At 37.9% G+C, this 24,581-nt stretch overlaps 1 protein-coding gene across 4 annotated transcripts in view; it reads left to right on the top strand.

Moving 5' to 3' along the window:
- SCUBE1 (signal peptide, CUB domain and EGF like domain containing 1) overlaps window positions 1-24,581 on the top strand; it is a 188,750-nt gene that overhangs the window by 17,606 nt on the left and 146,563 nt on the right. For all 4 annotated transcript variants that reach the window (XM_057370558.1, XM_057370561.1, XM_057370560.1 and 1 more), the window contains exon 3: window positions 12,130-12,258. In XM_057370558.1, the coding sequence (XP_057226541.1) occupies window positions 12,130-12,258 (129 nt within the window). The remainder of the gene's footprint in view (window positions 1-12,129; window positions 12,259-24,581) is intronic.

The following is a 24,581-nucleotide window of genomic DNA, read 5'->3' as shown; positions in this document are numbered from 1 at the left end:
GTGGTCCCTACCTATGCTGTGTCTTTATCTTTTAATATCAAAAGCGTGTAAGATGGTCAGGCCAAGTTTGACTGAACATATCTGTCTAATTTGATGTGCAGTCTCTGACAGTGGCTGACAGTGGATGCTTATAGGGGATTAYAAAAGAAACAGGAAATGGAAGAATGAGTTAGAGATTTAAACACCTCCTGAGCCAGAAGTTTAATTCAAATCACTGTGTTTAATGGCATATTCAGAATAGGAACAGGAAATAAGTATGTTTGCTTCTCCAGGTGTTCTGCAAAACTCACAGTGGCAGACAGGTGATTAGCCACGCTCAGAATACTGGGAAAGAATTGTGCAGGAACAGGTAATTGTATACACCTGTCTCTTTGCATCATCCCATCTACTATTGTTTACCAGGAGCCTCACATKGTGTTGTCTACATGGGCAAACCCTACAAACCCTAGTTTTTTGCTTGGCAATGAAGAGCRTCTTCAGAATGACTGGCCTTCACATTTCTCTGAAAATGAGACTTCATTAAAGMGAGTCTCAAGTCAGTTGTGAAAAATTAGTAGGTACTTTGAAAAGCTTGGCCTATGTGTTTGACTAACTTTAGATGGTTAYACATTAAACCAGATGCTGTGGATAAACAGCTGTAACATTATTATTTCATTTTTTAGTCTTTTACTGAGGCTGAAGTCCTGTTTTATTTGTGGATGAGTTAACTAGTCAGGCCTTGGTGCCCTGATGGATAACCAAGGTTGCTGTAATGTGTTATCTTCTGGAATTCTGTTACGTATCTTAGAAATACTATGAATACACACCAGAGACAGTCCTAAAATACAGATTCTCTGGATGAATGGGAAGAAGCAAAAGCATGTGGAATTKGTGAAGAACATTTTAAAAAGTGACATCATTGTTGTGAAAGACATCTCATAAGAAATCATCTAAATGAGAGTATTGGAAATAAGTCTAAAGGACTAAACAACTATTTATATAAACATATCCACTTTTATCCCTCTGCTGTTGGGGTGGAGGTCAGGACAGTTGTACAGCTTTGCTTTCTAAGGTGCATTTTCTCTAAAGCATGTTATTATTTAACACTGCACAAAAGTTGTAGACATTTTTTGGTTTTCTCTAAGTAACATTCTTCCCAACATAACAAGCAAATATAGTTACATAAAATTGCCAAAAGAAAATTTCCAGGCAATGAACTTGAGCACTCTTTGATTTACAGYAAATGCCCATGTTATTATTCCTGTATCTGCAGTTTCATTCTTTTTTCATTTAATAGTGTTAATGGAAGCTGTGTGTGCTTTCTAGTACAGGATATTTGAACATTGAAGTAAAAATGTCTGATTTCATGGCAAAGCAAAAATTGCATCTGTTTGCCCTATGTCCCTTTCTTGTCCAAACATCAGATGTGAGCACAGCTCGTGAATGAAAATATTTGATGATTCACAGGTCAGCAATGGTGTTTTTCAGATTTGAATGTTAATTTTCATCCTTACCACTTTTCCTGGACTTTTCCTCTCTACAAAATTGGTGTTTGTACAGCTTGTCCTGGCCTCATCTCACATCCAGCAGAGATGAGTGTGCAACTTCATTAATTCCTGTTCAGAGAGCCCTTGCTATTGCTTACTTCTCTAGTTGTCGAAGAGTCCAGGAAATATTTTGAGAGTTTGGAAAGGGTAGTGATGATGGAACAGCCAGTGGGTTGCCTGCTACTGTTCACTGTCTGAAATTTATGTCTTTGCTGGACAATGGTTACATGTCCACAGGTCAAAAATCAAAGGCTGCTTACCACTGTTTATTAGATTTTCTCTGTGATTATTTGTCTCTGGTGATAAATAGAGGTCTGACTCACRAGATTAATTTCTGCTTTACCTGTTAAAAGACTAAGGAGAGCCTACATCATAACTGATGAACTGTCTTTGTGAATAAAATTTTAGAACTGTCAGCAGGTATCAGTAGGATTGGGTTCTCTGTTTCAGGAATAAAATAGCTGGAATCCAAGAATTACATCAATGTGATATTTGTTTGAAAATAAAACCCTTTTGCATTCATCTACTACAACATCTAGGGCTTCTTGTTGATACTGGCCAGGGCCATGCTTTCAAAAAATGGAAAGCATTCAATCTGTACATCCAAGCAAAACTGCATGGCAGGTACTTTACACACTGTGGAGACAGAATTGTTGTTAAGAAGCTGAGAGAGGCTATGCCAGAATTCTGAGTTGTGCAGCAAAATCTCCAACTCTTTTGGCATCTTGAAAATAGCTCTGCATTTCATGATTGTACAGTTCTGATGAAAACAGCTTTTAGAGCTGTGAACTGTTTCAGAGTGCTCGTGTGTGCTCACATTTAGGGTATAATCATTATTATCACAGGTTTAGTAAGGTTTAACTTACTGCAAGTGAGATGCTGAAACACAAATCTGTAAYAAGTTTGAAGTTTCATTACAGGAACAAAATGTGACTTGATCATTTTAAACCCTTGCATAGTGACAAAGTTTGTAGCCTAGTAACTTTTGTACCTTCTAGATGGTGCACAGAGATGAAGGGTGGTGAACAAAAATGAGTTTAAGATTTTTCAAGATGATGTCAGATTAAAAAAAGATACTGTAAATCTTTGATCTGATTTCTATTCAGTTTAGTCTTCTCAGATCTTTCTTAAGCCAATGTATCAAGACCATAAATGAGCCATGTGAGTGGCTTAATGTAGGGTCATCTCAACTGATTTTACTGTTTGCTTCCTAAAAATGCTGAGTGCTCACAGCCCTGCAAGGGATTCATGAGCAAGATTAATACCACTCTCCTGAAAACATAAACTAAATATAAATAACATAAACTAAATGCAAAGCCTGTATCTAGGCTGAAGCACTGAAATATTTTTTAAGAAAATACATAGTAAGTCTTATTAACAGGATAGAAAAGAAAAGGAAAGTGAGAAACCCTTAGTCCTATCTCCTGGACACAAAAAGTGTAATGTGAAATGATGAATATTGGAAATTAGACTACATGCTGGTATTAATAGGTTACTCTTGCCAAAGGTACTCTGGAGTCTTAATCACCATGAATGTGAGGGACTTYTGCTTCATTGAGTTTTAATGAATGACCAGTGCTCTCACTTTTCAGTGCATTCCATGTGTGTTATAATTGTTTTACCATCATGTAGACCCTCCTAGTCCAGGTAAAAGCTTTTGTAGTTAACTATTTACAGCCAAACCAAACATAATGATTCTAAACCAAAGAAGGAGCTGTGTTTTGATGAGCCAAATTACCACCAGTCAGCTGCAGTTTAATTGGTGAGAAGTTACAGTCTGTATCATTGTGAAGAACTTAGAGTGACACTCCTTATAGGCTGCTTCTTAGAGTTCTCTGCAAACCAAAATGCTAAGAGGCCTTCAGTTCATAAATGATGTTGTTGGGGAATGGTATGAACTTGTCTGCATTCAGACTCCGCATGAAAAGCCACATAAAATAAGTTAATATTCATTTACTGGTAGGTAATAAAGAAATTTACTCTGGAACTGRAGGTTGGGATTTTTTCCCTCTGTCAATGGACATGTGAAAATTAAATGTAATTGAAGGCTGGAGATACATAATCTGAGAATGAGATGCCTGCAGAGTCTGGAGAAAAAGGTAGGTGAATCAATGAGCTAATTTCACTACTTTAAATATTTCTCTCAAAATTTTTAGGTGCATACTTGARTGTAAAGGTCTAGAAACAATCCCCTGCCATGACTTACTGAAACAATTATCATTAAGATGCATGCACACCAGCAGTGTCAGTCAGGCACACAGAAATACTCTCCCATTAGATGTCCAAGAACTTCCAAGATTCRATGCGGAGTCAAACATTTCCCATTATATTAAAAGAGGGAGTTGTGGTGGAAATGGCTGTGATTTAGAAGTGGTGGGAAAAATGCTGTCAAATGTCATGTTTCACATTCATAACAGCTTGTGAACAGGAAACCTCTCTGCTTGAGCTTGTCGGGCATGGCAGCCACTAAATAAAGACAGACTCTAAAACTGTTACGTGCTCTGCAGGTATCCATCTTTATTTGGGTATCTCATTTGAGGTTCAAAGAACTTGCAGCCAATCTGTTTAAATATCAATTAAGACAAATGTCAAACTGCAACAAACTCTAATCAAGGGTTCAAGATGCTGAATGCAGGATAATGATTTACAGTTTTTATTTTATAAAASAATATTCTACTTACTATGAATGAAGTTGGAATGGTCCCAAGTAAGTTTCCATTGTGCTAGTTAAGATGGCAAATGTCACACAGGAATAATAATGAGATACGTTAATAGCACATATATTGTTCCATAGGGATAGAACTCTGCTTAATTATTTTTTTCCATAAATTATTCTAGCTATCCAACAGTTTCAGACATCCAAAAAGTACTATAGGTAAAAAGCTCTGTATAATCCCAATATTAATGCAGTAGGAAGACTTGATAATTAAGCAGCCAGAAACTCTATAAAGTCATAATTAAAGAGTGTTCCGTATCACTTACTAATCTCTCCGTTCTTGCTGCTGCAGTGTTATGTATGCCACCATACAGAGTATTTAGATGGCTGGCCAATGACACCAACTGCATGCAGAAGCTCAGCTTTCAGTTTATGTTACCTTCAACATTTTTAAGTATTTCTTCCTTCCCTGTACTTCAGTGATAACTTTGCATTGGCAAAGTATGTGTGCACTGAAGCAGGAATATCTACCTTGAATATCAGGCATCCTCAGAGAAGGAATCAAAGGAGTWGATTCTTGTGTCTGTTGTCAGTTTGAATGGGATATCAGTGTCCAGCCATTAAAAATGTTCTTTCCACTCTTCAAACTAGGAGTTTAAACAAGGATGAAAATGCACAGGAAAGAGAACAGTGACAGGAAATGGAGGAAGGGGAGGTGAATGTAAGAAAAATTGAAGGAAGGGAATCTCCAGATACTGTATTTCTTATCAATGAATGAAGAATGTGATGGTCATTCACCAAAATATAAGCCATAACTATTCAGCTAGRGCAGAAAGTCTGGACTTTCATCATCTATTGTTTCATTTAACAGTATGTGAGCTGARTCAGCTGAAGTCTTGATACTGTCTAGTCGCTAGTGTTTTTAAAAGTGACTCTTTAATTTTTTTCTTTGTATGATACCCAATATTTGARTATCGTTAACGAAAACTTGGAAAGTAACAAGTGCTAAACACACCTACATTTTCTACAGCTGATAAATTCAGTTCAGTTAAATCATCACCTACTCCGAGAAGGACTTGTGTTTCTGAAAGCTTGTCTGTGTTGCCCCATCCAGTGAGGGTGGCTCCTGTAAGGCTGTCCTTACTCTGTGAGACTTGAACATTTGATTCATGCTTGCTGTACATAGTATAATAATAGGAAAAAAAAAATCAGACACAGGGCAAAATAGGGATCAACAGTAGCTGTCTCTGTGCTTCCTTTAAAATTGTAAGGTAATAGGTGTAGTTAGAGAAAAAATTATTAATCAATATTAAAATAATATTAARTTTTAAAATCTAGGAAATTAAAAAATTKTATCTAAGGCAGTGATAAAGGAGATATCTCATCTGTGTTTCAGATATGTCCTAAATGCTTTTAGGCAAGATAGTTCTAAATATGAAACTGTTCACACTTTAAAAATGTGTGTGTTGTTTAACCAGCTGGACATACCTCTGCATAGTTGGTTTGTATTCCATTCCCCTCCCGCCTCCCCTTCTTTCATACAAGTACTTTAGYGAGATATAAAGCATGATGAACTTTCTGCTTAGCCATCACAGAAGAAAAGGAAACAAATAAAACTGSTACAGAGTACTTGCTCTTTCTGGAAACTGGATGAAATGGCTTCCAGAAAAGCAGCACAACAATACCACAAATTGTATCCAAATCATGTCCACTAAGTTGGCATGGCCTTTTCATTTTATTGCTGGTTTAATGCTGGGAATGGGAATTTGTGACATTTTTGAAGGAAGTTGTAAAATTGAATTTTTTTCTTTGTGGATGCACTAATGGGAAAAATATGGGAGAGCCAGTACCCATAATGGAAAGGCTCTTGAGGGATTTACACTGAAAAAAGCTCATGTTAAACAACAAATTGTACCTGTTCTTTTTCTTCCTCCACTGAGAAACATCCGGCTGCTTTTTCTGAATTTACCCTGTTCCCAGCCTACCCACCCTTGACCTTGCCTCTTAGAGTAGTCCTAATGGCTATCAAATTTTACAGTTTTCTTTGGCACAAATGTCTTGAAAACATCATGGCAACTTGAAAGCTGTAAAAACTGCTCTCTGTGTTCCTCTGATTCATTAGATTGTAACATTTACAAGGTCACAGCATCTAAAGATGTTAACATTTATGAGTCAAAAAAATAAGGTATCTCAGGGAGGACCAGATGTAACAAATGATAGAGTTTAATTTGTTTTATTTAAAAAGTGATGTAACAACCTTTTCATGGAAAGATATTTTCAAAAATAGACTTTTCTCTGACGGTGACGGTTTTTTTGGAGTCAAAAAATTGAATGACTCTTGATATATCCATATTTTCTWCATAAAATTTGGACTTGGAGTAGATGCTGGCTTCTGATATCACAAAATGCAGAGGGAAATGGTATTTCAGCAGGTCAGGTTGAGTGAAATTGTTAACATTTTCCCACTTGATTCTTCCTACATGGGTCAGTTTTTGCAAATTTTAAGAGTAGACTGAGCAGACTTCAAATGTGTGCAAATGTGCTGATGCCAAACTCTTCTTAAGAATCTAACACCTTTAGTATTGTTGCTTAGGTTGAGTGTTTTCCAGAGAGCTGAATTTCTGGCAAATTTCACCTGCACTTTACCAAAGTGGTCTTTAACCTGTGTTTGAGCTTTTATCCTGTCCTTTAGATCTGGAACTTGTTCTCTACTTGAGGAAAATGCAACTTGATATGGGAAATACAAATGCCTAAGGTTCAAGTTTTTCAGTATGTGTTGTGTGTCTGCTGGAAGTATATTAAATGTAGACTCTGCCCAAGAATATACATAAATATAACATATATATGAATATATAAATATTCCCATGTAATTTTTACTTGTTTTCATGGCTTTYATAGTCTGAAATCTAGTCATTAAGAAGAATAAGATTCTGATCTGACTGYGTTCAGGACCTGAACTTGTTTATAATTCTTGCCAGTGTGCATGTAACTTCACTTCTGCCCATTTCCTTTAAAGTAGCAGTGTCAGGTGCTACACTGCTTGTTCTGCACTGTTTATTCTGACATGGAAATGGGAACAAAAATTTCAGTGTTTATCCTGTTTCACATATCTCTTCACTGTGAATCCCAGAAAATACATCTTCCTGGCTTCACTAAGCCAGTGGCAAAAAAGCCTTGTGACATTTGCAGGATTGGGATATCCTTTCAGGCTGTTTTACCTTTGGATGTTACAAGGCTACTTCTTTCATAAGCATTTGAGATCAAGGTTGCATAAAACTATGTGATGAGGAGGACAGCTCTGCACTGTAAATCTGTTCTTAGTTGTGTAAGATTTAGAATCTAGGAGTTGGTCTTTTATCCTGCATTTTTCTGGGGAAATGAGGATAGTGCTTTTGTCCTAAGAGGAACAGTGACCAAAATTCAATWAAGAATCAATAAATTTTTTGAAAGCTTTTAGGAGAAAAGCCATAAAAGTGAAAAATACTACCACATGGAAATGTGGGCTCCAGCATCTTGCAGTGTTCTTGGCTGTATGCTGGTTGTGGATAAGCAGGCAATATGCCACTGTTGCAGAACTGTAGAATGACTTTTTTTAGCAGAAGACGACTGATAGAAGAGAATTTTGCATCTGCTGTGCTTTGCCCTCTGCAGGGACTAGAACTAACCTCTCTTCAAGCAAGAAGATAAAACGTAGTTTCTTTCTTGACAAGTTTGTAAGGATAATGTTATTGTTTCCATAGGGCCTCTTTGTGCGTATTTTGTTTAAAGCAGCTAGATAAAGAAAGATGAGTATCAAAATTTTTTTTTTATTTAGATACTGAAAAAATGTGGYGTTATCCATCAAGATGTACTTACAAACATTTTAATTTTTATTTTTCTAGCTATTTAATGGATCCAGCTTCTTTATGAGGTATTCCACATCTGCAAAATACACCTGCAAACTTTTGTTTGCGGTTCTCTAAATTAGAAGTTGATGTGGGCAGACAGCTTTCTTTGGCTATTTATTTTGAAATGTCCAGGCACATAAATTACTCCTTTCAAACTCAGTTGAAGTTTTTGTTTAGTAAATTGGCTCCAGATCTTTCCCTTATATTGCTAATCAAGGAATACTTTAAAATGGACACAGATTTTATTCAGTCCCATACCTATTTTGAACATTTTCTGTTGCATCGTGAGTGTTGGGATCTGTGGCCTTGACAGATGCCAAGACAAAAATTGTGTCAATGCATACTTCCCATTTTCTATAAAATGCATACTTCCCATTTTCTATAGAAATCTGTAGAATTCAACACTAAACACTGAATTTGGCTCATTGACTTCCAGGCCTCAGTTGTTCTTCCTTTTGCATGTTAATAGCCATAAGGCTTCTTGTGACAGTTTAGCTGTGACACTCATCCAAAATTCATCAACTCCRTGCAGACATTTGCTCTGATTTCAGTAGCTGTGCCCATAATGATCTGTAGCTGTGCTGACAAAGTTTGTTGCATGTGTTGTAAAGATTTTTGGACATTCAGGAACTTAGTTAATTGCAACTGATGAAATGAAGAATGGGAATGAATTTTTCTGGAGGTAGACCTTTTACTTTTTTGGCGTAAGTTCTGTGCCACCTTCTAGCAAAGTTGCTTACTTCTTGGAAAAGACGATTAGCACACAGTGAATTTCATTACACTGCTGAAAATGTTTAAATGAAGTGGGAACCAGCCATTTTACAGCTTCCTTACTGTTCTACAGYTTGGTTTGTCTTGTGGACATTAGTTATTGCATGCTGATGTCTTCTATTCTCTGATGAAACAGAAATCTGAAACACTGTGATATTGGAAGGAGAAGGGTTTGATTCTTGTTTTGTTTTGAACATTTCTTAGCTGTATGTGCTTCTGGAAGAGCTGCTTCTCTGCAGGGTGGCCTTGTGAGACTTCTGAGAGTTCTGTCTCTTTGTGGCAGAATACACAAATTAAACAAATTCTGAGGGAGGGTCAGTTTCGCCTCTAATAATGAAAGAAGAATCAACCCTATTATGTATAAGGGAAATACAGGTCTCAGACTAAAAAGAATAGGGTCACTGAAAGAAGACAAATGCAGATTCTCTTCCTGTAACTGAAATACAAAAACTATAAATTACAGCACATCCTCATGGTAACACATCCTCAAATTTTCTCAGATACTTGTTTTTTTGTTTTTTTTTTTAATTATTGGATGCTTGCACTGCATAGTAACTGCAGTCTTCATACAGTGGGTGTTTAAGTAACACCACTGCTCATTGAGGAGAGCAATAGCAGAGCATGGCAGTGCTGTGTTGCCTAGGGTTGCTCAAAGAGTTATTTCCATTGTATAAGGGAAGGATTCACCTCTGCTTTCCATAAAGAATTATAATGGAGTTTCCAAGCTTCTTTCACCTTGTTAAACAGCTGACAGTTACTATCACACACAAATAAGCAAGTTTCTTTTTATCTCTTTTTTTCCTGATAATTGTTTTTACTTTTGTTAAAACTTTTGAAACAAGCTGTGGATTTTTGAGATTTTCCAAACCAGTTCCAGAAAGAGATGATCAAAATTATTTTGCCAGCATCTGATGATGTGGATGCTTATATCCAGCCCTGCGACTGGGAGTTGCTGTCTATATCTGTTGCACCACACTTTCTGCAACTTGAGTATTTATATTACATCATCGCCTTGTGTTGCTAATCACAGTACAGCTTTTTGAAAATAAGTATTATATAAGGGACAGTAATTCAAAAGGCTTCACATTTCTTTGATTTTTTTGTCCCTTTTGAAGGCTCTCCCATTGCTTATTTAAGCAAATCTTGCTATTTGATTCATTATTTGAAAAAAGGGAATTAATTGATCAATCCTTGGCAGTTTGATGCTGAGCAACATAACAGTTGATAAGAGCTTCTTCTGAAATTCCCTCTTCTGAAAAGACTCATTGCTAGATGAAAGTTAAAAACAAATCTTGAAATGAAGATGCCTTTTTCCCTGAGTGTCCWGGGGGGAATGCCTGACACGTCTGACATCAAAATCATGTTATGTGCTTTTTGATTATTGACTTGGCCTGTTAAAACATGGCATTAATGCAGAGCTCTGTTGTTGTCCCTGTAGCCTGAGAATGATAGGAAGTTTCTGGAAATATTCATGGATGGTTATGAAAGCTGCAAATTTCTGCTGAGTGGAAACCAGAGTATAACATTTGGGGAACATGCACCCAGGCATACAGGGCTGTGACTAAATGAGAGCAGCTTSTCAGAGACTTTGCACTGGAGGTTGTTTGGAATGAGCAGCTGATTTTCTGGTTATTGTTTTCAAGAAAAATAATTTCTTTTTGCTGTCATATTGTACTCAGATGGTGGGGCACAACCACGGGCTGTGCTGACTGGGCACTTGCACAACTAAAGGATGGGTACTTTCTGAATCAGAACAGTGGTTTAAACACTAGGAAATTGACCTTTAAGCAGTAGGTTGTATTTTTGCTTGGAAGATACTTTCTTCAGCCTCTTATTTCTGGTATTTCTGTGGTGCCAAATTCTGAGTTACARAATAACTAATTGGTTTTGCATGTAAAGCCAAATCTGTACTTCCCTTTTCAAGCTGTTGARGAGATTGTAGAAGGGAGAATTCAGAGCTGTAGGAGGCAGGTGGATGGAGACCTGGAGTATTCTAAATTAATGATTTCTGAGAGAGGCTGACATGAAGAGGAATATTTGCAACAAAACTTGGGAGAAGTCTGCCCATGCTCTGACAGACTGTGTGAGCAGAGATGAACCCAGCCATTCTCAATCCAAGGGCCAGAAGTGCTGGAAGCATTGAGTAGCTGAGTCTGAGCTGGCTCTTCAGAGGAGTCTGGTTTTCCCCCAAACCACCTTGCTCTCTTGGGATTGCATCTGAATATGATGCCAGGTAGCAAAAGATTCATTCATTTTTAAGGAAAGGAGCGGGGGAGAGAAAGTCTGTGTGACCATGAACCTGACTCAGAAATATGTCAGTCACCTCTGCAATGGAAGAAGCACCTCTCACATTTGAAACGTAATGCTAGGATAGCTCTGATATAACAGGTGGGTTTCCAAAAGGATAACTTTATCATGTACTGCCTAACTTAGGGAGAGCAGCTGTGGTTTTTGGTCTAGGACCACAAATTTAGATGTGACAGTTATCAAGCCATGAGGGTATTTTTAATTAATTATGTATTTTTAGTTGGTTGATGTGCACCACTGAATTATTCACAAGAGTGACTGCAATACTAATGTTCCATGTATAAGACAGAACACAGTTCGTAACAAAAAGAAAGTTTGCATTTCTAGAAGGAGTGAAGAAGTAATTTTTTGTATGAGAGAGGGAAGATCATGACGGAATTGTTTATAGTTGAAGCAGAATCCATTTCTCATCTTTTTATGATACTCTTTCAGATACAGGTCAGTGTGAAAAAAAGCCCAAACAACTCTATCATATCTTCTGAGAATAAAATGCTGGACTTTTTGTGGCTCTTGTTGTACATGGATTAATACAGAAAATTATAGTTTATTTGTTGTAAAAAGCATACTTTTGACTCATCCCATGTTAATAGCATGCTTCAAATAGTTACAAGTCAAAGGTTTCATTCAGTCTCTGCTTGATTATTTTGAATGCAGAAAACAAAACCTACATTTTAGATATAGAAAGTGTACTAAAATCAAGTGTTTGTTTTTTATTTTTGACAACATATCTTTGTTTGCAGCGATGCTACTGCAGTTATTTTTTGAAGGAGTGTTCTATACATTGGYTTGCTGCTTTTCAGACAAATGTGACCCTGATATATTCAGTCCCTGACCTGTGTTGGATGAAGTAGGCAATGTGAGCCTCAATAGAAAGAGAAGGAATGTGCATATATTCAGTAAACATACTCAGTTGGAGAAATCTTTCTGTATTCTTAGTATTCTCTTTTTACRAATGCTTCTTTTTCCTCCTCTTGTGTTTTAGATATTGATGAGTGTGAAAATGACTTCTAYAATGGGGGCTGTGTCCACGAGTGTATCAACATTCCAGGCAACTACAGGTGTACATGCTATGATGGGTTCATGTTAGCCCATGATGGCCACAACTGTCTTGGTAAGTAACAAATGCTGGCAAGAAAATTTCATTTCATGGCTGTGGCAAGAAGGCCTGATCTRTTTTTTGCATTTTCTCCTCTGGCATGTGTTCAGTAAAGATTTGGTCCAGGTCATACTGGGTAAGTTCAAACCTGAGTGTTGACTCCAGTGACCCTTAAAGCTGTCACTCTCAATCTCAACATGCTCAAAAACAGTAATGCCCATGTTTAATATTAAAGAAAACCCTGACCTGCCAAAGCATGTGCTGGATGCTTGGGCTTCTTTTTTAAGAAAAGAAATCTGTTAAATATATTAAATATACTGAGATGTGTTTTGCCTGTTTCTTCCAAATTTGTCAATCCCAGTTGTATCCTTAGAGCTTGCCCTCCATGTTTTTCCTTTTTCAGGTAATACAGTTCTAGGATAGGATGTGAGAACAGAAATTACAGAATGTTACATGTACTAGTAAGTAAGGAAGTAATACTGGGACAATGAGACAGGGCAGAAGAAACAGTTACCAGTAATAGCTTTTTACATAGTGGAGGGACACTGTCCACTGGCTCTGCACATCAATGTCAGTGCAGAACCTTAATTGCTTCAGCAGTCTGAGGGTTCAGGGATCTGTATTTTTGATTCATGTCCATTGCTCAGGTTTAAATAGGTGGGCTTGTCCTAGAAGCTACATAAGTACCGGTTTTTGTTATGAAATTTCTTCACACCAATTAACTGGAAATTAACCTAGATCATTATGTCCAGTTTCTGATACCTTTTTACTTGTTAGTAATTTTTAGTTAAATTCTAGTGCTTAGAGATTATCTCTCTCAGTATTCTCAATAGATATGTAATGACTGTGTTTTGGTACAGTCCTAAATTAATWTCAAGGTGATCTTTATAAAACAGTRTGTAAAAGGGGTATTTTTTCTGTGTCATACAGCAGCTCTATTTTGGTAAAAATGGATATTTGCAATGAAAGTCAAGAAATGAGGCAATTAACTAGAAATACTGAAGTCCAGTATCACCAGTCTGCRCTAACTGAAGCTACAAAAGAACTAGAATTTCATAGCAAGGATTTGATTAGCCTTTCAGTAGATGTATTTTGTACTGGGTTTATTTTCAATTGAGTAATATTTGTTCAGATGGATTATATAGCCTGACCAYTGACAGGGCTTTGACTCAAACTTCCAAATTTCATTTATTACAGAACAGACTAAATAGATTTATTTGCTTCAGCCTGAGGTSGTCAAATGATTAATGGTGCAAGAGGTATTTCTAATAGACAGATAATTTTTGCAGAGATTAATTTTAAAAATAAAGAAAAACTCTATTCTAATATTCATATTTTTTTACTGAAACAGGACACAAACATAATCAAATAGTTCAACTATTTGGAATTTAAGTAACTGTGCATATGTGTTGTTTCAAACAGCTTGCTAGTTTCAACTTTGTCCAAATGACTCCCATTGTAGTAGGGAAAAGTAGCAGGGAAAAAACCTTTTGAACAACGAACAACAAAAGTAGTGACCTGATCAAGGAWGAGCCATTCAGGAGAGCTGTGGGGTTTTTTTTTTTGGATCTGCTGTCTGTGTTATTGCTCTCTGGTCATGAAACACAGAGGTTTAATCTGCAGAGATAGTCACATTTCTAATTATATTTTCATTGATTTCTGTTTACCCACTTGGGTTTTTTTTTTTTGTGGTTTTTTGGGATTGTTTCATTTTTTTGGAAGGGTTGAGTGTTTCAGATTTTTTTTGTTGTTGTTGTTTTTCAATTTTTTTGGTTGGTTGGTTTTCTGGAGGGGTTGTTTTTATTTTTGTTGGGGTTTGTGTGTGTATGTGAGTTTTTTGCTGTTGGGTTTTTTTGGGGGGGGTTGTTTTTGTTTGGTTGCTTGTTTTATTTTTTTTTAATTAAAAGAAGGCCTACAGTAATATAAACAGGTGACTACAGTGGGAATAATAGCAAAGAGCTCCCTTTCTCCCAACATGCAACCTTAGGACACTAAAAGAAGTTACAATTGTCTTTCTAACTTTGAGAACTATGGAGAAGTTGTGTCTGCCGCTAATGAATGGTCTTTAGCATGTCTTAGTAAAATACCTGTTTTTACTTATAGGCACTGTAAAGGGAATCAAGGCACATTCCCTCTTCCTTCTCTTTTAAAATATGAATAAGGACCAACAGTTTTAGACTGAAGTTTTTAATTGTGACAGGGACCATGCCAAGCTTGCTGTGACTTCTTGTTGTGTGCTAACTCAGATTTGGGACACCAGTGCTAGAAACGAGAGACTTTTTTTTAATGGCATTTTTCTGCCATTAATTGGTCCCCAGCTAGTTGCTGGCATTATCAGTTAAACTGACCTAGTTGCTCCCATTAAGTACAGTATCAGTTTATTAAAAGGGAGACATTCTGACCCCTTCCCCTCTTGACCAGTTTTGTTTCCCTTCTCTTTTGCTACCAGAAATATGTAAATGCAGTAAGAGCATGCAGTCTCAAATAGAAAGCAAACACTGTCTTTTCATATACAAATTTTAATTGGTATTTCTGTGGAATTTTGGATATTGGTTTGCTTATTCCAAAGATTTTCTTTTTCACCATGATGAAATTAGGCATTAAAAGGAATTAAAGTTTTGATGAGTTCACTGGTTTCTACCTGTTCTTGCTTTTTGAGAAATCACTTATTTTTCAGGGATTTTATGTAGACAAAGAATGCTTCATATGGTTAGTAACAATGTTTTTCCTTTCAATGCATTCTTCTAATGAACAAGATTTCATCAGAGTTTCTGCATATCTTGTTTGACATCAGGATTTCTAYGTATCTTGCTTGACGTAGGTCTACACAAAATCTTAAGCCATCTCTTCTTGACAGGGTTTACATTCCTTTATAAATAAATCTTCACTGAATGTCTTTCTAGTTACATCAGTATAGCAATATGATTAAAATCTTCCTTATTAATAGCAAACTTGGAGTATTCAATTACAGCAGATACTGTTGACAAGTTAAGTGCTTTTTCCTGAGTCCGTCCTTCCTTCTTTCCTTCCTTCTTGCCTTCCTTGCCTTGCCTTCCYTCCCTTCCTGCCTGTCTGCCTGCTTGCCTCCCTCCATCCCTCCCTCCCTTTCTGCTGGAAAATGCCCCAAACTACCTTCAGGAGAGTTCAGCTTGCTTTCTAGTTGACATTTTTTGTTGAGGAGTTTCTTAAATATAGCACGAAATTATTCCATGGGGATTCAAATATGATGATATCTTTGTCTAGCTAAAAAAATATTTTTAGCTCTTCCTTGAAATTGTGGGAAGCCAATGAGAGACTGCAGGCAGCCTCTCGCTGTGGCCTTGAATGTTATAGATAAGCAGCTCTTGTGTGTGACATTTTGCAATGGTAAATAGAGATTTGTAGCTAATTAGATAAAGGTAAAAGAGCTCAGCTGCTGTAAAAGGAGACATTCTGATACCAGCTGAAGAGCATTTGTGAGAGCTTAATGCTTCCAGCTGGGATGAAAAATCCAGGACGTAGCTGCTATAAAAGAAGATGTTTGGCTAACAGCAAGGGAGCACTTATGGAGGAACCATGGAAGATTCTGGAGTGAGAGTACAGAGGGTTGTGCTGTGAGTTAATAAAGGGCTAACACATGGTGCCTTCCCCCTGCGTTTGCTGGTGTGTGAGGTCGATGCCAACAAGAAATAGCAGCATGTTTTTTCTCAAAAAATGTTCTAAATTCTGCTCAGTAGATGCAGGACTGCTATTTGGTCTCACACAATAGGTTTGAAATAATTTTTCCCCTTCTTGTACATGAAATACCAGTCTGCAGTGGGGCGGGCGTGGTTATAAGCAATTAGCTCACTTGTGCTGATGTTCTTTCCTGTTTAATCATTTTCCTTTCCATGATCTTACTGAGAAATTGATTTTTTCCTTCTCTGTGTCTTTTACATGTTGAGTCATGCTATCAATTTTCATTCTCTCTGCCCTTCAGGAAAGATTAGGTCGTAAATTATCATCCTTCCTATTAGTGGCAAATGCTTTGCCCATCCATGTAGTAAATTGGAGTATGTTCTCAGGTATCTGGTAAAATCTGGGAATATGTACTGCAAGATATAAATGGATTGTGCCTTTAAAAGTGGTTATTCAAAATATATTCCCATCTGAAACAGTGGGATACTTAAAGATGTTCCCAATCCTTCAAGGATTTTTTTTTTTTTTTTTCCTTTCTTAGTTTAATATTAAGGAAGAAGACTGGTCTTGGGCATAAAGTTGATGGTCATTGGTTCTTACTTGAGAAAACCATGTAACACCTCCTCCAAATTCTGCTCTTCTGCCTTTTTGTGGTGGAGGCAGCCTGCTATCTAATTATACTTAGGGAATTCTTCCTAAAAAACCAACACAATATATGGTTTGCTGGTTTTCAGACCAAATCTAGGAATGAAAAATATCTCAGCTTAATGAGAGGAATTGTATGGAGTGATGATTTTCTTTTGTTTATCTATTCTGGTATAAATATCAATAGCTGTGACCTGCTTTCATTTGTTTTGTGTGTTGGTTGGGGGTTTTTTGTGTTTTCTCCTTAGGTCTGATTTGTAATAGTCACTTTTTTAATAGGGAATAAGCAATCCATAACCACTTCTTGCTACCAGGTTGCAGCTCTTTCTAAAGATTAGGATAGATTCCATGAAGTCCTCTGCTTTTTATGTTTGGTCTCATTAGTAAGGATAGTAAAGATGGTTGCGRACTGTTCCTAGGAAGAAAGTATCAAAAAAAGATGCAAAGCAGCATGAATAAAAAATGTATTCAGAGATATATCTATTTTATTGATTTTTTTTTTTTGTCTGTGGTGTTAATTGCTCTAGGAACAAACCTGAATGCCTTGTAAATACTAATAGATTTGTCCTCAGGAAGTCCTGTAAGGAAAAGAAGTATAATTTTCATTGGTTTATAGATTAGTAACTAGGGCAAACAGATTAAGTTACCTTGTGTGGAGACTTGAGAAGTCTCTTGATGTCTGCACCATAGGCAAGAATAGAAGCCTTACTCTTCTGCCTCCCTGCTTTTATTTCAARTAGTCTGTGTAGTTTTGGTTTCTCTTACAGAAAAATAGCAATTACTAAATTTGGACATCTRTAATATGATATCTTGATCGAGTCTTTTGTATGTCAGACCTCCTAAAGGTAACTATAGAAGTAGATTTGGATGATTTAAGATAGTTTGTGGTTATTCAGTAGTTAATTCTTTGTCTGATTGAGAAAAATCCTGGGAAGCAGAGGGAAATTCTGGTTAGAAGTCAGAACAGAAATGCAATTCCTAGTGTGCATGATAGGTTCCTCAGAGCAATCTGCAGGAGCTGAGATGCACAGCTTTCAGTGTGGCAGACACAAAAGCACAGTGTGAGCTGTGAATTGAATGGCAAAGTCCTGGCTATGCCCAAACTTTAAAGGTGTGCTTGGTGCAAAAGGCCTGATTTTTCAGCCTGAATAATGGAAATAAGCTTTTAATTTGTCTGTTCTCAGATACTACTTTGCATCTCTTGACAAAGTGACTAAGTCTCATGGAAGCTCCTGTGGGAAAAGAGAGGTGGCACTTTCCCTGGAGCAGCTGAACCTGCTCCGGGAGTGGTATTGATTTGCCAGCTCTGGTAGATGGAGCAAAGCTGTGGTTGCAGCTGAGCACTGGGGAGCCTGAAGCTAAAGGAGAAATTTCTGAGACAAACCAGGAGCTAATGAGGCACAAGCCTCGAGATGTCTGCTATAAAATAGACTCTGGGATCTCAAGTCAGTGGGAAGGTTCATGTTTGAAGTCACACAATTTTGTTTCTTCTCASGTTTGAAGTTAAGATCTAAACCCAAGTGCCTGTCTTGCAATGCTCTTTTAAAATCTGCTTGTTTGTTTGAAAAGAGAAGAGGTTTAACCCTGGCATGTAGGCTTAATTCCTGACTGGGTGGTAGTAATCTGCAATCTGACTCAGAAGACAAAACTAGTATTAGTATTGCGTAAAATCAGAATCTTTCAGGTTGGGAAAGACTTCCAAGATCATTGAGTTTAACCTTTAGATCACCAAGTCCAGCTTTTAAATGTATATATATCACATCATATAATTTAATCATCTTTCAGTAAATGTCCCAGCATTCCATATTTTTCTTTCAGAATAAACCCAAACCCATTRGAAATCAAAATCTACCTGTTGCTACCCTGCTGTTCAAATGTGCACACTGGGATTTGGGATTGTAGCCTAATCGGACTATCAAAGTGAAGTGGGAGGAGAGTTGCAAATGTATGAGCAATCATTCCTAAAGCTGCCAGATGTATCTTGTCAAGAAGTGGCACATAACTCACGATTGCATATTCACTGGTATGATTAAAGAGACCAGTGTCTTTCTTTTAATTTRGTTATATTTTCCTTCTCCTGACAGCTGTGCACAATTGTTGCTTGCTCAAACTCCAAGCAAACACTTCTAATACTGATGTTTATTTTTCTTTTTGTTTCCCAACAGTTCAAATAGATTTTTTTTRAAGTGAACATTTTTAATATAAAACAATCTTTTGGAAAGTTGGTTTTATTTTCATAAAAACCAATATTTTAAAGAGAAGCTGAAAAATGGTCCATTTCCTTGGCCATCTTCCAGTTTTCCTTGCCCTTCTTTCCTAGTTCCAGAAGACTTTTAGGTGAGCTGAGAGTTAAGTGTTTTCCCTCTCTAGCACATTAGCAGGGCCTCTAATAGTTTTGTCAGTCATAAACTCTCTTCAGATTTTCCTGATTAGTAATCCCAAGCTCCTTGGCAGATGGRGGAAGGTTGAAGATACCCAATAGCCTTCTTTCCATAGCTCTTCATTTTTATTTGAACAAATGTAAAATGATGGTATTTTTTTTCAAGAAGATTAATAATCTAAATCTTTAGGTTCTTACTCATTTCCAGACTTTTACTTGAACAGAATTTTGGGACTTGACAGTTGGTTTATGCTTTAAGAGAAGCAGGCCAGACTCCCAAATCAGGTTTCAGTGGTTGAGTAGCAAGGAGCTGTTCTAATTATGAGGCATCCAGACCATAAGATGAGAATGTATATAATATGTATTTATAGACAAGATGCAAACTGTTGAAATGCAAGGTTTAACAACAGATATATCTGTATGTTTTAAGTTCTCATGAGCTCTGCATTTCTGCAAAAGATGACAGACAATGATTAGGTCCTTGGAGATCTCAAGGTAAGAACCTTGAGATGAAGAGAGCCTCTGTTATTTAGCTACTGAACCTTCCTGAGGCAAGCTGCAGTGAGTGCATTCTCAAAAATCCATGCTGTGAATTGCACAACAAAGTGCCTTTTAGTGACAAATATATTCTTGCAGAGTGAAAAACTRAAAACATTTTTGAAGTTCTTCAGTTTTCAGATGCAAGCCTAGGTGACAAAGTTATTTTCTGATCTATTTCTTCAACAAACTGATTTTTACCRTATCAATGATTTCATCTACTTTATCAGTCTTGTTTGGTGTGTACATTAGATTAATAAGAACAGCTGTGATTCATCACAGCAATTTAAAGTATCCAGTCTTTGTGGTACAATAACATGAATCAGATTTTAGCACATGTAGTGCTATTCTGCAATTTGTGCTGAGTGATGACTGGGTGATGAGAAAATATGGATCACTAGGACGTAAATGTTCCAGAGACAATTCTKTGTTAGATGTTTACATGGAACTTCTGTATATAGCAAATCTCCATAGTGCCAAGTGGTAGCAGGCAGTTGGAGAACTAAATTAAATCTCTCTTTCAAGAAGGGATTATAATATTTTAGTTCTGATGAACTTCCAAAATCCAATAAAAATTTGGAATTATCTTCATGATTAATGGAAAGGTCTTTGGTATCCAGCCCTCTCTGAAGCTAGGATCTGAAGACACTGTTTTCCTTATCTTGCTTTTTCTGTTTCTGTATGAAGTTTCCCCCTTTAAAAGTACTCTGTTTGGTCACCCCACATTAATCTTGGGAGTTCAAATGGGATATAACTTTCTTTACATGTTAATTTGCCATTTGTTTGCTTTCTTAAGTCAATGTGATCTGAAAAGTACCAAAACAAGTGAGAGTATAAATCAGCACAGACCAAAGTTTTTTGTTAGGTATGGGGAAATAATCAAAAGTCTAGAATAAATCTTGGTGGCTGTCAGCTATGAAGTTAGATTCTCAGACTGTCATCATAAATTAAGAAACTGGGAGCTGTGTGACAGCAGCATCAATCTCAGTCTCTTGTTTCTGCAAGTCTTCTTGTTGTCTGAGCCTTCTTTTTTTTTCAAATACTTACTCCCTGGAGGAGGTAATCAATCACAGTAAAGATTTCTGTACATGGAGCACTCAGGAAAGTAAAGAATTAGCAGCTTAGAGTGAGAAGTTAATATGTATAAGTTAAATCCCATAAGGATGCTATTAGTTGTTCTATGCTTGTAGATAGTGCCTTGGTTCAACAAGCTCAGAGACACTGCATCCTTACTGCTTTATCTGATTTGTCTTAACTTTCTCAAAATAGCAAATTCCTAACCTAGTGTGGTCTATATTGATGTATACTTTAAAGGAAAAACTATAAAATACATTGAAATTRTCAAAGCTTTGGGAATGCGTCATGTTTAGCGCTTACTTAAACCAAGCGAGCATGTATATTCATCCAAGGGTGCAGGATTTCAGCCTGTTATGGGTACCAGTCAGGTGTGTATGCATTCAAGCATACRGTGCATATCTGAGGYGCCCTTGATCCCTTTGTTTATGTCATGGATTCACCAAGGGCAAATCACTCCTGACCAGCTGCATAGCCTTTTGTGATGGAATGGCTGGCTGTGGATGAGGGGACAGCAGTGTGTGTTGTCTGCCTTGGCTTCAGGAAGGTTTTTCAGACTGTCTCTCACAACATTCTCATGGGTGAGCTCGGGCAGTGCAGGTTGGCTGAGTGGACGCTGAGGTGTATTGAGAACTGACTGAATAGCAAKCTCAGAGGGTTGTGAGCAGCAGTGCAGGGTCTGGCTGGTGACCTGTAGCCAGTCGTGTCCCCAGGGGTCAGTACTGGGCCCAGTAGTGTTCTACTTACTCCTCGGGCCCTCATTGAAGGGACAGAACACATTTGTTCATGATCYGTGACAGTAAGGAGTGTCCTGGCACACCAGAAGATGCTGCCATTCTGTGAGACCCTGACAGGYTGGAGAGCTGGGCAGAGAGGAACCCAACRAAGTTCACCAGAAGCAAGGACAGGGTCCTGCTCCTGGACAAGAACAACCCYGGGCACCAGGACAGGCTGTRGGGGTGRCCTGCTGGAGAGCAGCTCTGAGGAGAGGTACCTGGGGSYCCTGGTGGACAATGAGCTGTCCCTGAGCCAGCAGTGCCCTGAGGGCAAGAGGCCAGTGGAATCCTGRGGGCCATCAGGAAGAGCATTGCCAGCAGCTCAGGGARTGATYCTGCCCCTCTGCCCAGCCCTGTGAGGCACATCTGGACACATGTTAAACTTTGTGGACACATGTGTCCAGCTCTGGGCTCCTCAGGACRGGAGSGAGACATGGAGTGGGTCCAGCAAAGGRTGATATAGATGATGAGGGCACTGGAGCATCTCTCCTGTGAGTAACCTAATGGATTCTGTGATTCTATGCAAGATTGAGGGAGCAAGGGAATAAGTCTTGGTCAGCCTGGGGAAGAGATGGCTGAAAGGGGGTCTTAAAAATGCATACCAATACCTTCAGGGATAAGGGGCACAAACTGAAGCACAGGAAGTYTCCTGAATACAAGGAAAAACTTCTTTACTGTGKGGTTGACAAAGCACTGGAACTGRCTTCACAGMGAGGCTGTGCAGGCTCCTTCTCTGGAGAGATTCAGAATCCCCCTGGATACAATCTTGTGCAACCTGCTCCAGGTAACCCTGCTTCAGCAGGGGTATTGGCCTAGATGATCTSCAGGGGTTCCTGCCAACCCTATCTCTTCTGTGGTTTTGTAATTAAAATATATTTTGTTAAATAAATAAGACTCCATATTGTGCTGTAGGATGGAGCAGAAATGTTTGTAAAAGTTTAGRAACTTTATTTAATGGTTTCTGTTGTTTATTTTGAAGGCATAATTAGGAAACTGCTTCTGAAATCAATCAGAAACTCCATAAAAATTACTAGTATGATGCAATGAAAGGGTCCTGGACCCAAATAATGATTTAAGGGGATTGGACTTTCAGTGTGTGAYCAGTCAGGTAGGGCTTGTTAGATAAGATGCTGAGCACTCTGGTTCCAGTGCATCAAAACTTCAATGTGCACAACAGAGATGAGTTATGATATCTGCTGCCTGTGCAACTGCAGTGCTTTCTTTAATAGGCCTGAGAATGTCTGTATATCACGAAGTATTATTCAATGCTTGCAAAAAGCCCTGAAACTCCCTGTGTGAACATGTTAGGGGAGTTTAAGAGACTTGATTTTACTCACTTTAAAAATTACTTGAAGAATGCCTTGAAACTATAAAACCTGAATGGACCACAGGCTCAGGCTGTTAATGACTGCACATTGAAAGAATGTGAATACTCATTCTTGTGCTCTGAARTAACATGAGTACCCCAGGTATGGACTGAGTTTTGCTTTAAGTAGATTCCAACAAGTGTCCGCTTCGTCATTTCACACAGGCTACATGTCTGAGTGTGGCTCAGAGCTTTCAAGTTGCAGAATTTTTGGGATATGGTCAGTCCATTTGCCTAAACATATAATCAGTTTTCCTCCTGACTTAAGATTCTGTACAAACAGCACTAGATATCTTAGAGTAGAAGGTAAGAAGGCTTTCAGAGAAATAAGTTGCCCATTTCTTCCACTTTTCTTGGCCTCAATTATTATCCAAATTAATATGTAACATCATGGATTTGGATGTTTATTTTGGAAATGCTAAAAGCTGTGGAAAGGGTTTTGGTGTCTTAAGAGGACAGAGAGTGGTGTTTAAGAGTTGTTTAAGAAAGGAATAAACGAGTGACATCAAGAGACTTGAACTTCATGCAACATCCATGCAATGTCTGTGGGACTGTTGCCTTCAGGTCAGCCAATGGGTAGGCATCGCATGCAGCAGAGTTAAGCTGGGGAGTTACATGCACATTTCCTAGGCTGTACAGAGCAAAGAAGTCTTTTGCTGCTCCATTTACTCTGTATTTGCGTGCGGGGAAATTTAAGGCATTCCACTGTGTGTCATGAAATAGCAACAGAAAAGATTTTAAGCTTCCTTTTCAAGTTGTGCACATCTATAGCTATGCAGGCAAACAAGAGGCCCAGTCAGTGGATATCAGGGGATAAGTGATTGTAGCCCGTCAAAAGACTAATGGATTCTCCAGGACAGGTCATGGCCATCACTTTAGGTGTTGTATCCTTGTACATAAGAAATGAGTGGCTCTAGGCATCAATCAATTATTCAATCAATTAAGAATTATTTTAGTATTCCTCACCCAAGAGCATTCTTGTGATTGTTTCTTTATGTTTTCTTTCTGTAAAATGTACTTTTATTTTTCAGGGAAAGGTAGTTTTCCACATTTTTTGTTGGTTTGGGGTTATTTTTCAGTCTAGTTCGGTAAACTATGACTACTRTAGGATCCATCTTCTGCAAGTGGGTCTTTTCTCAGCAAGGGTTCTAGTGACTATAGCTGCAGCTCTGGGAGTGAATGAAGCATTGAATTGAAGGCTGTGGTGTTCCTTCTTCTTTTCTTCACCAGATTTTTTAGTTTCTGAAAGAAGGGGAAAAAAGTAAAATCTACCSTCATGTGCAAATAGTAGAAAATTTGGGGCCAACTTTTAGATTTTTGGTGAAGTCTGATTTCATATCTGCTGGAGATACAAATGTTGTGTACATGGGTATCGATGTCCCTTCTAATTCTCCCTGCATAGTCATATAAAGTTGGCCTAAGGAAGATGGTTTGGCAGCTTTTTCAATTAGCAAGGATTCTTGTTTCCATGGCCTCCTCAGCTGCTGCAAGGGATCACCCTCACTGCCTTCACAGCGTGTCACTACTTGTACAARCATTCCAGCAGGAGCACCTGCCTGCAACCTCTGATCTGATACCACTCCTACATGCCAGATTTACTCTTTGGGCTTCCATGGGTATCTTGAGATCACATCTTCCAGGACACCCACTCCAACAGAGCATCACGGTACTTGGAGGATTAGAGAAGTGAGAAGAGTATGTTCTAAATGTTGCTGTCATTAAAGGTTAACTCCTAGAATTGAACACATTTTGTTTTAAAAATGATATACTGAAGTAATTTGAATTGTTTCTGTAATTGTCTTATTTGTATATTGCTATGCTTCAAGGTTCAGAATAGACGAGAGTGTGGGGCGAAGGGAGATTTGTAAGATAAAGAAAGAAGCAGAAAAGGCAAGTATGAATG

The sequence above is a fragment of the Malurus melanocephalus genome, unplaced genomic scaffold (genome assembly GCF_030028575.1).
Source record: "Malurus melanocephalus ecotype Western Australia unplaced genomic scaffold, MMel_1.1 scaffold_128, whole genome shotgun sequence".
Classification (NCBI taxonomy): domain Eukaryota; kingdom Metazoa; phylum Chordata; class Aves; order Passeriformes; family Maluridae; genus Malurus; species Malurus melanocephalus.
This window is presented reverse-complemented; position numbering and strand designations above follow the sequence as displayed.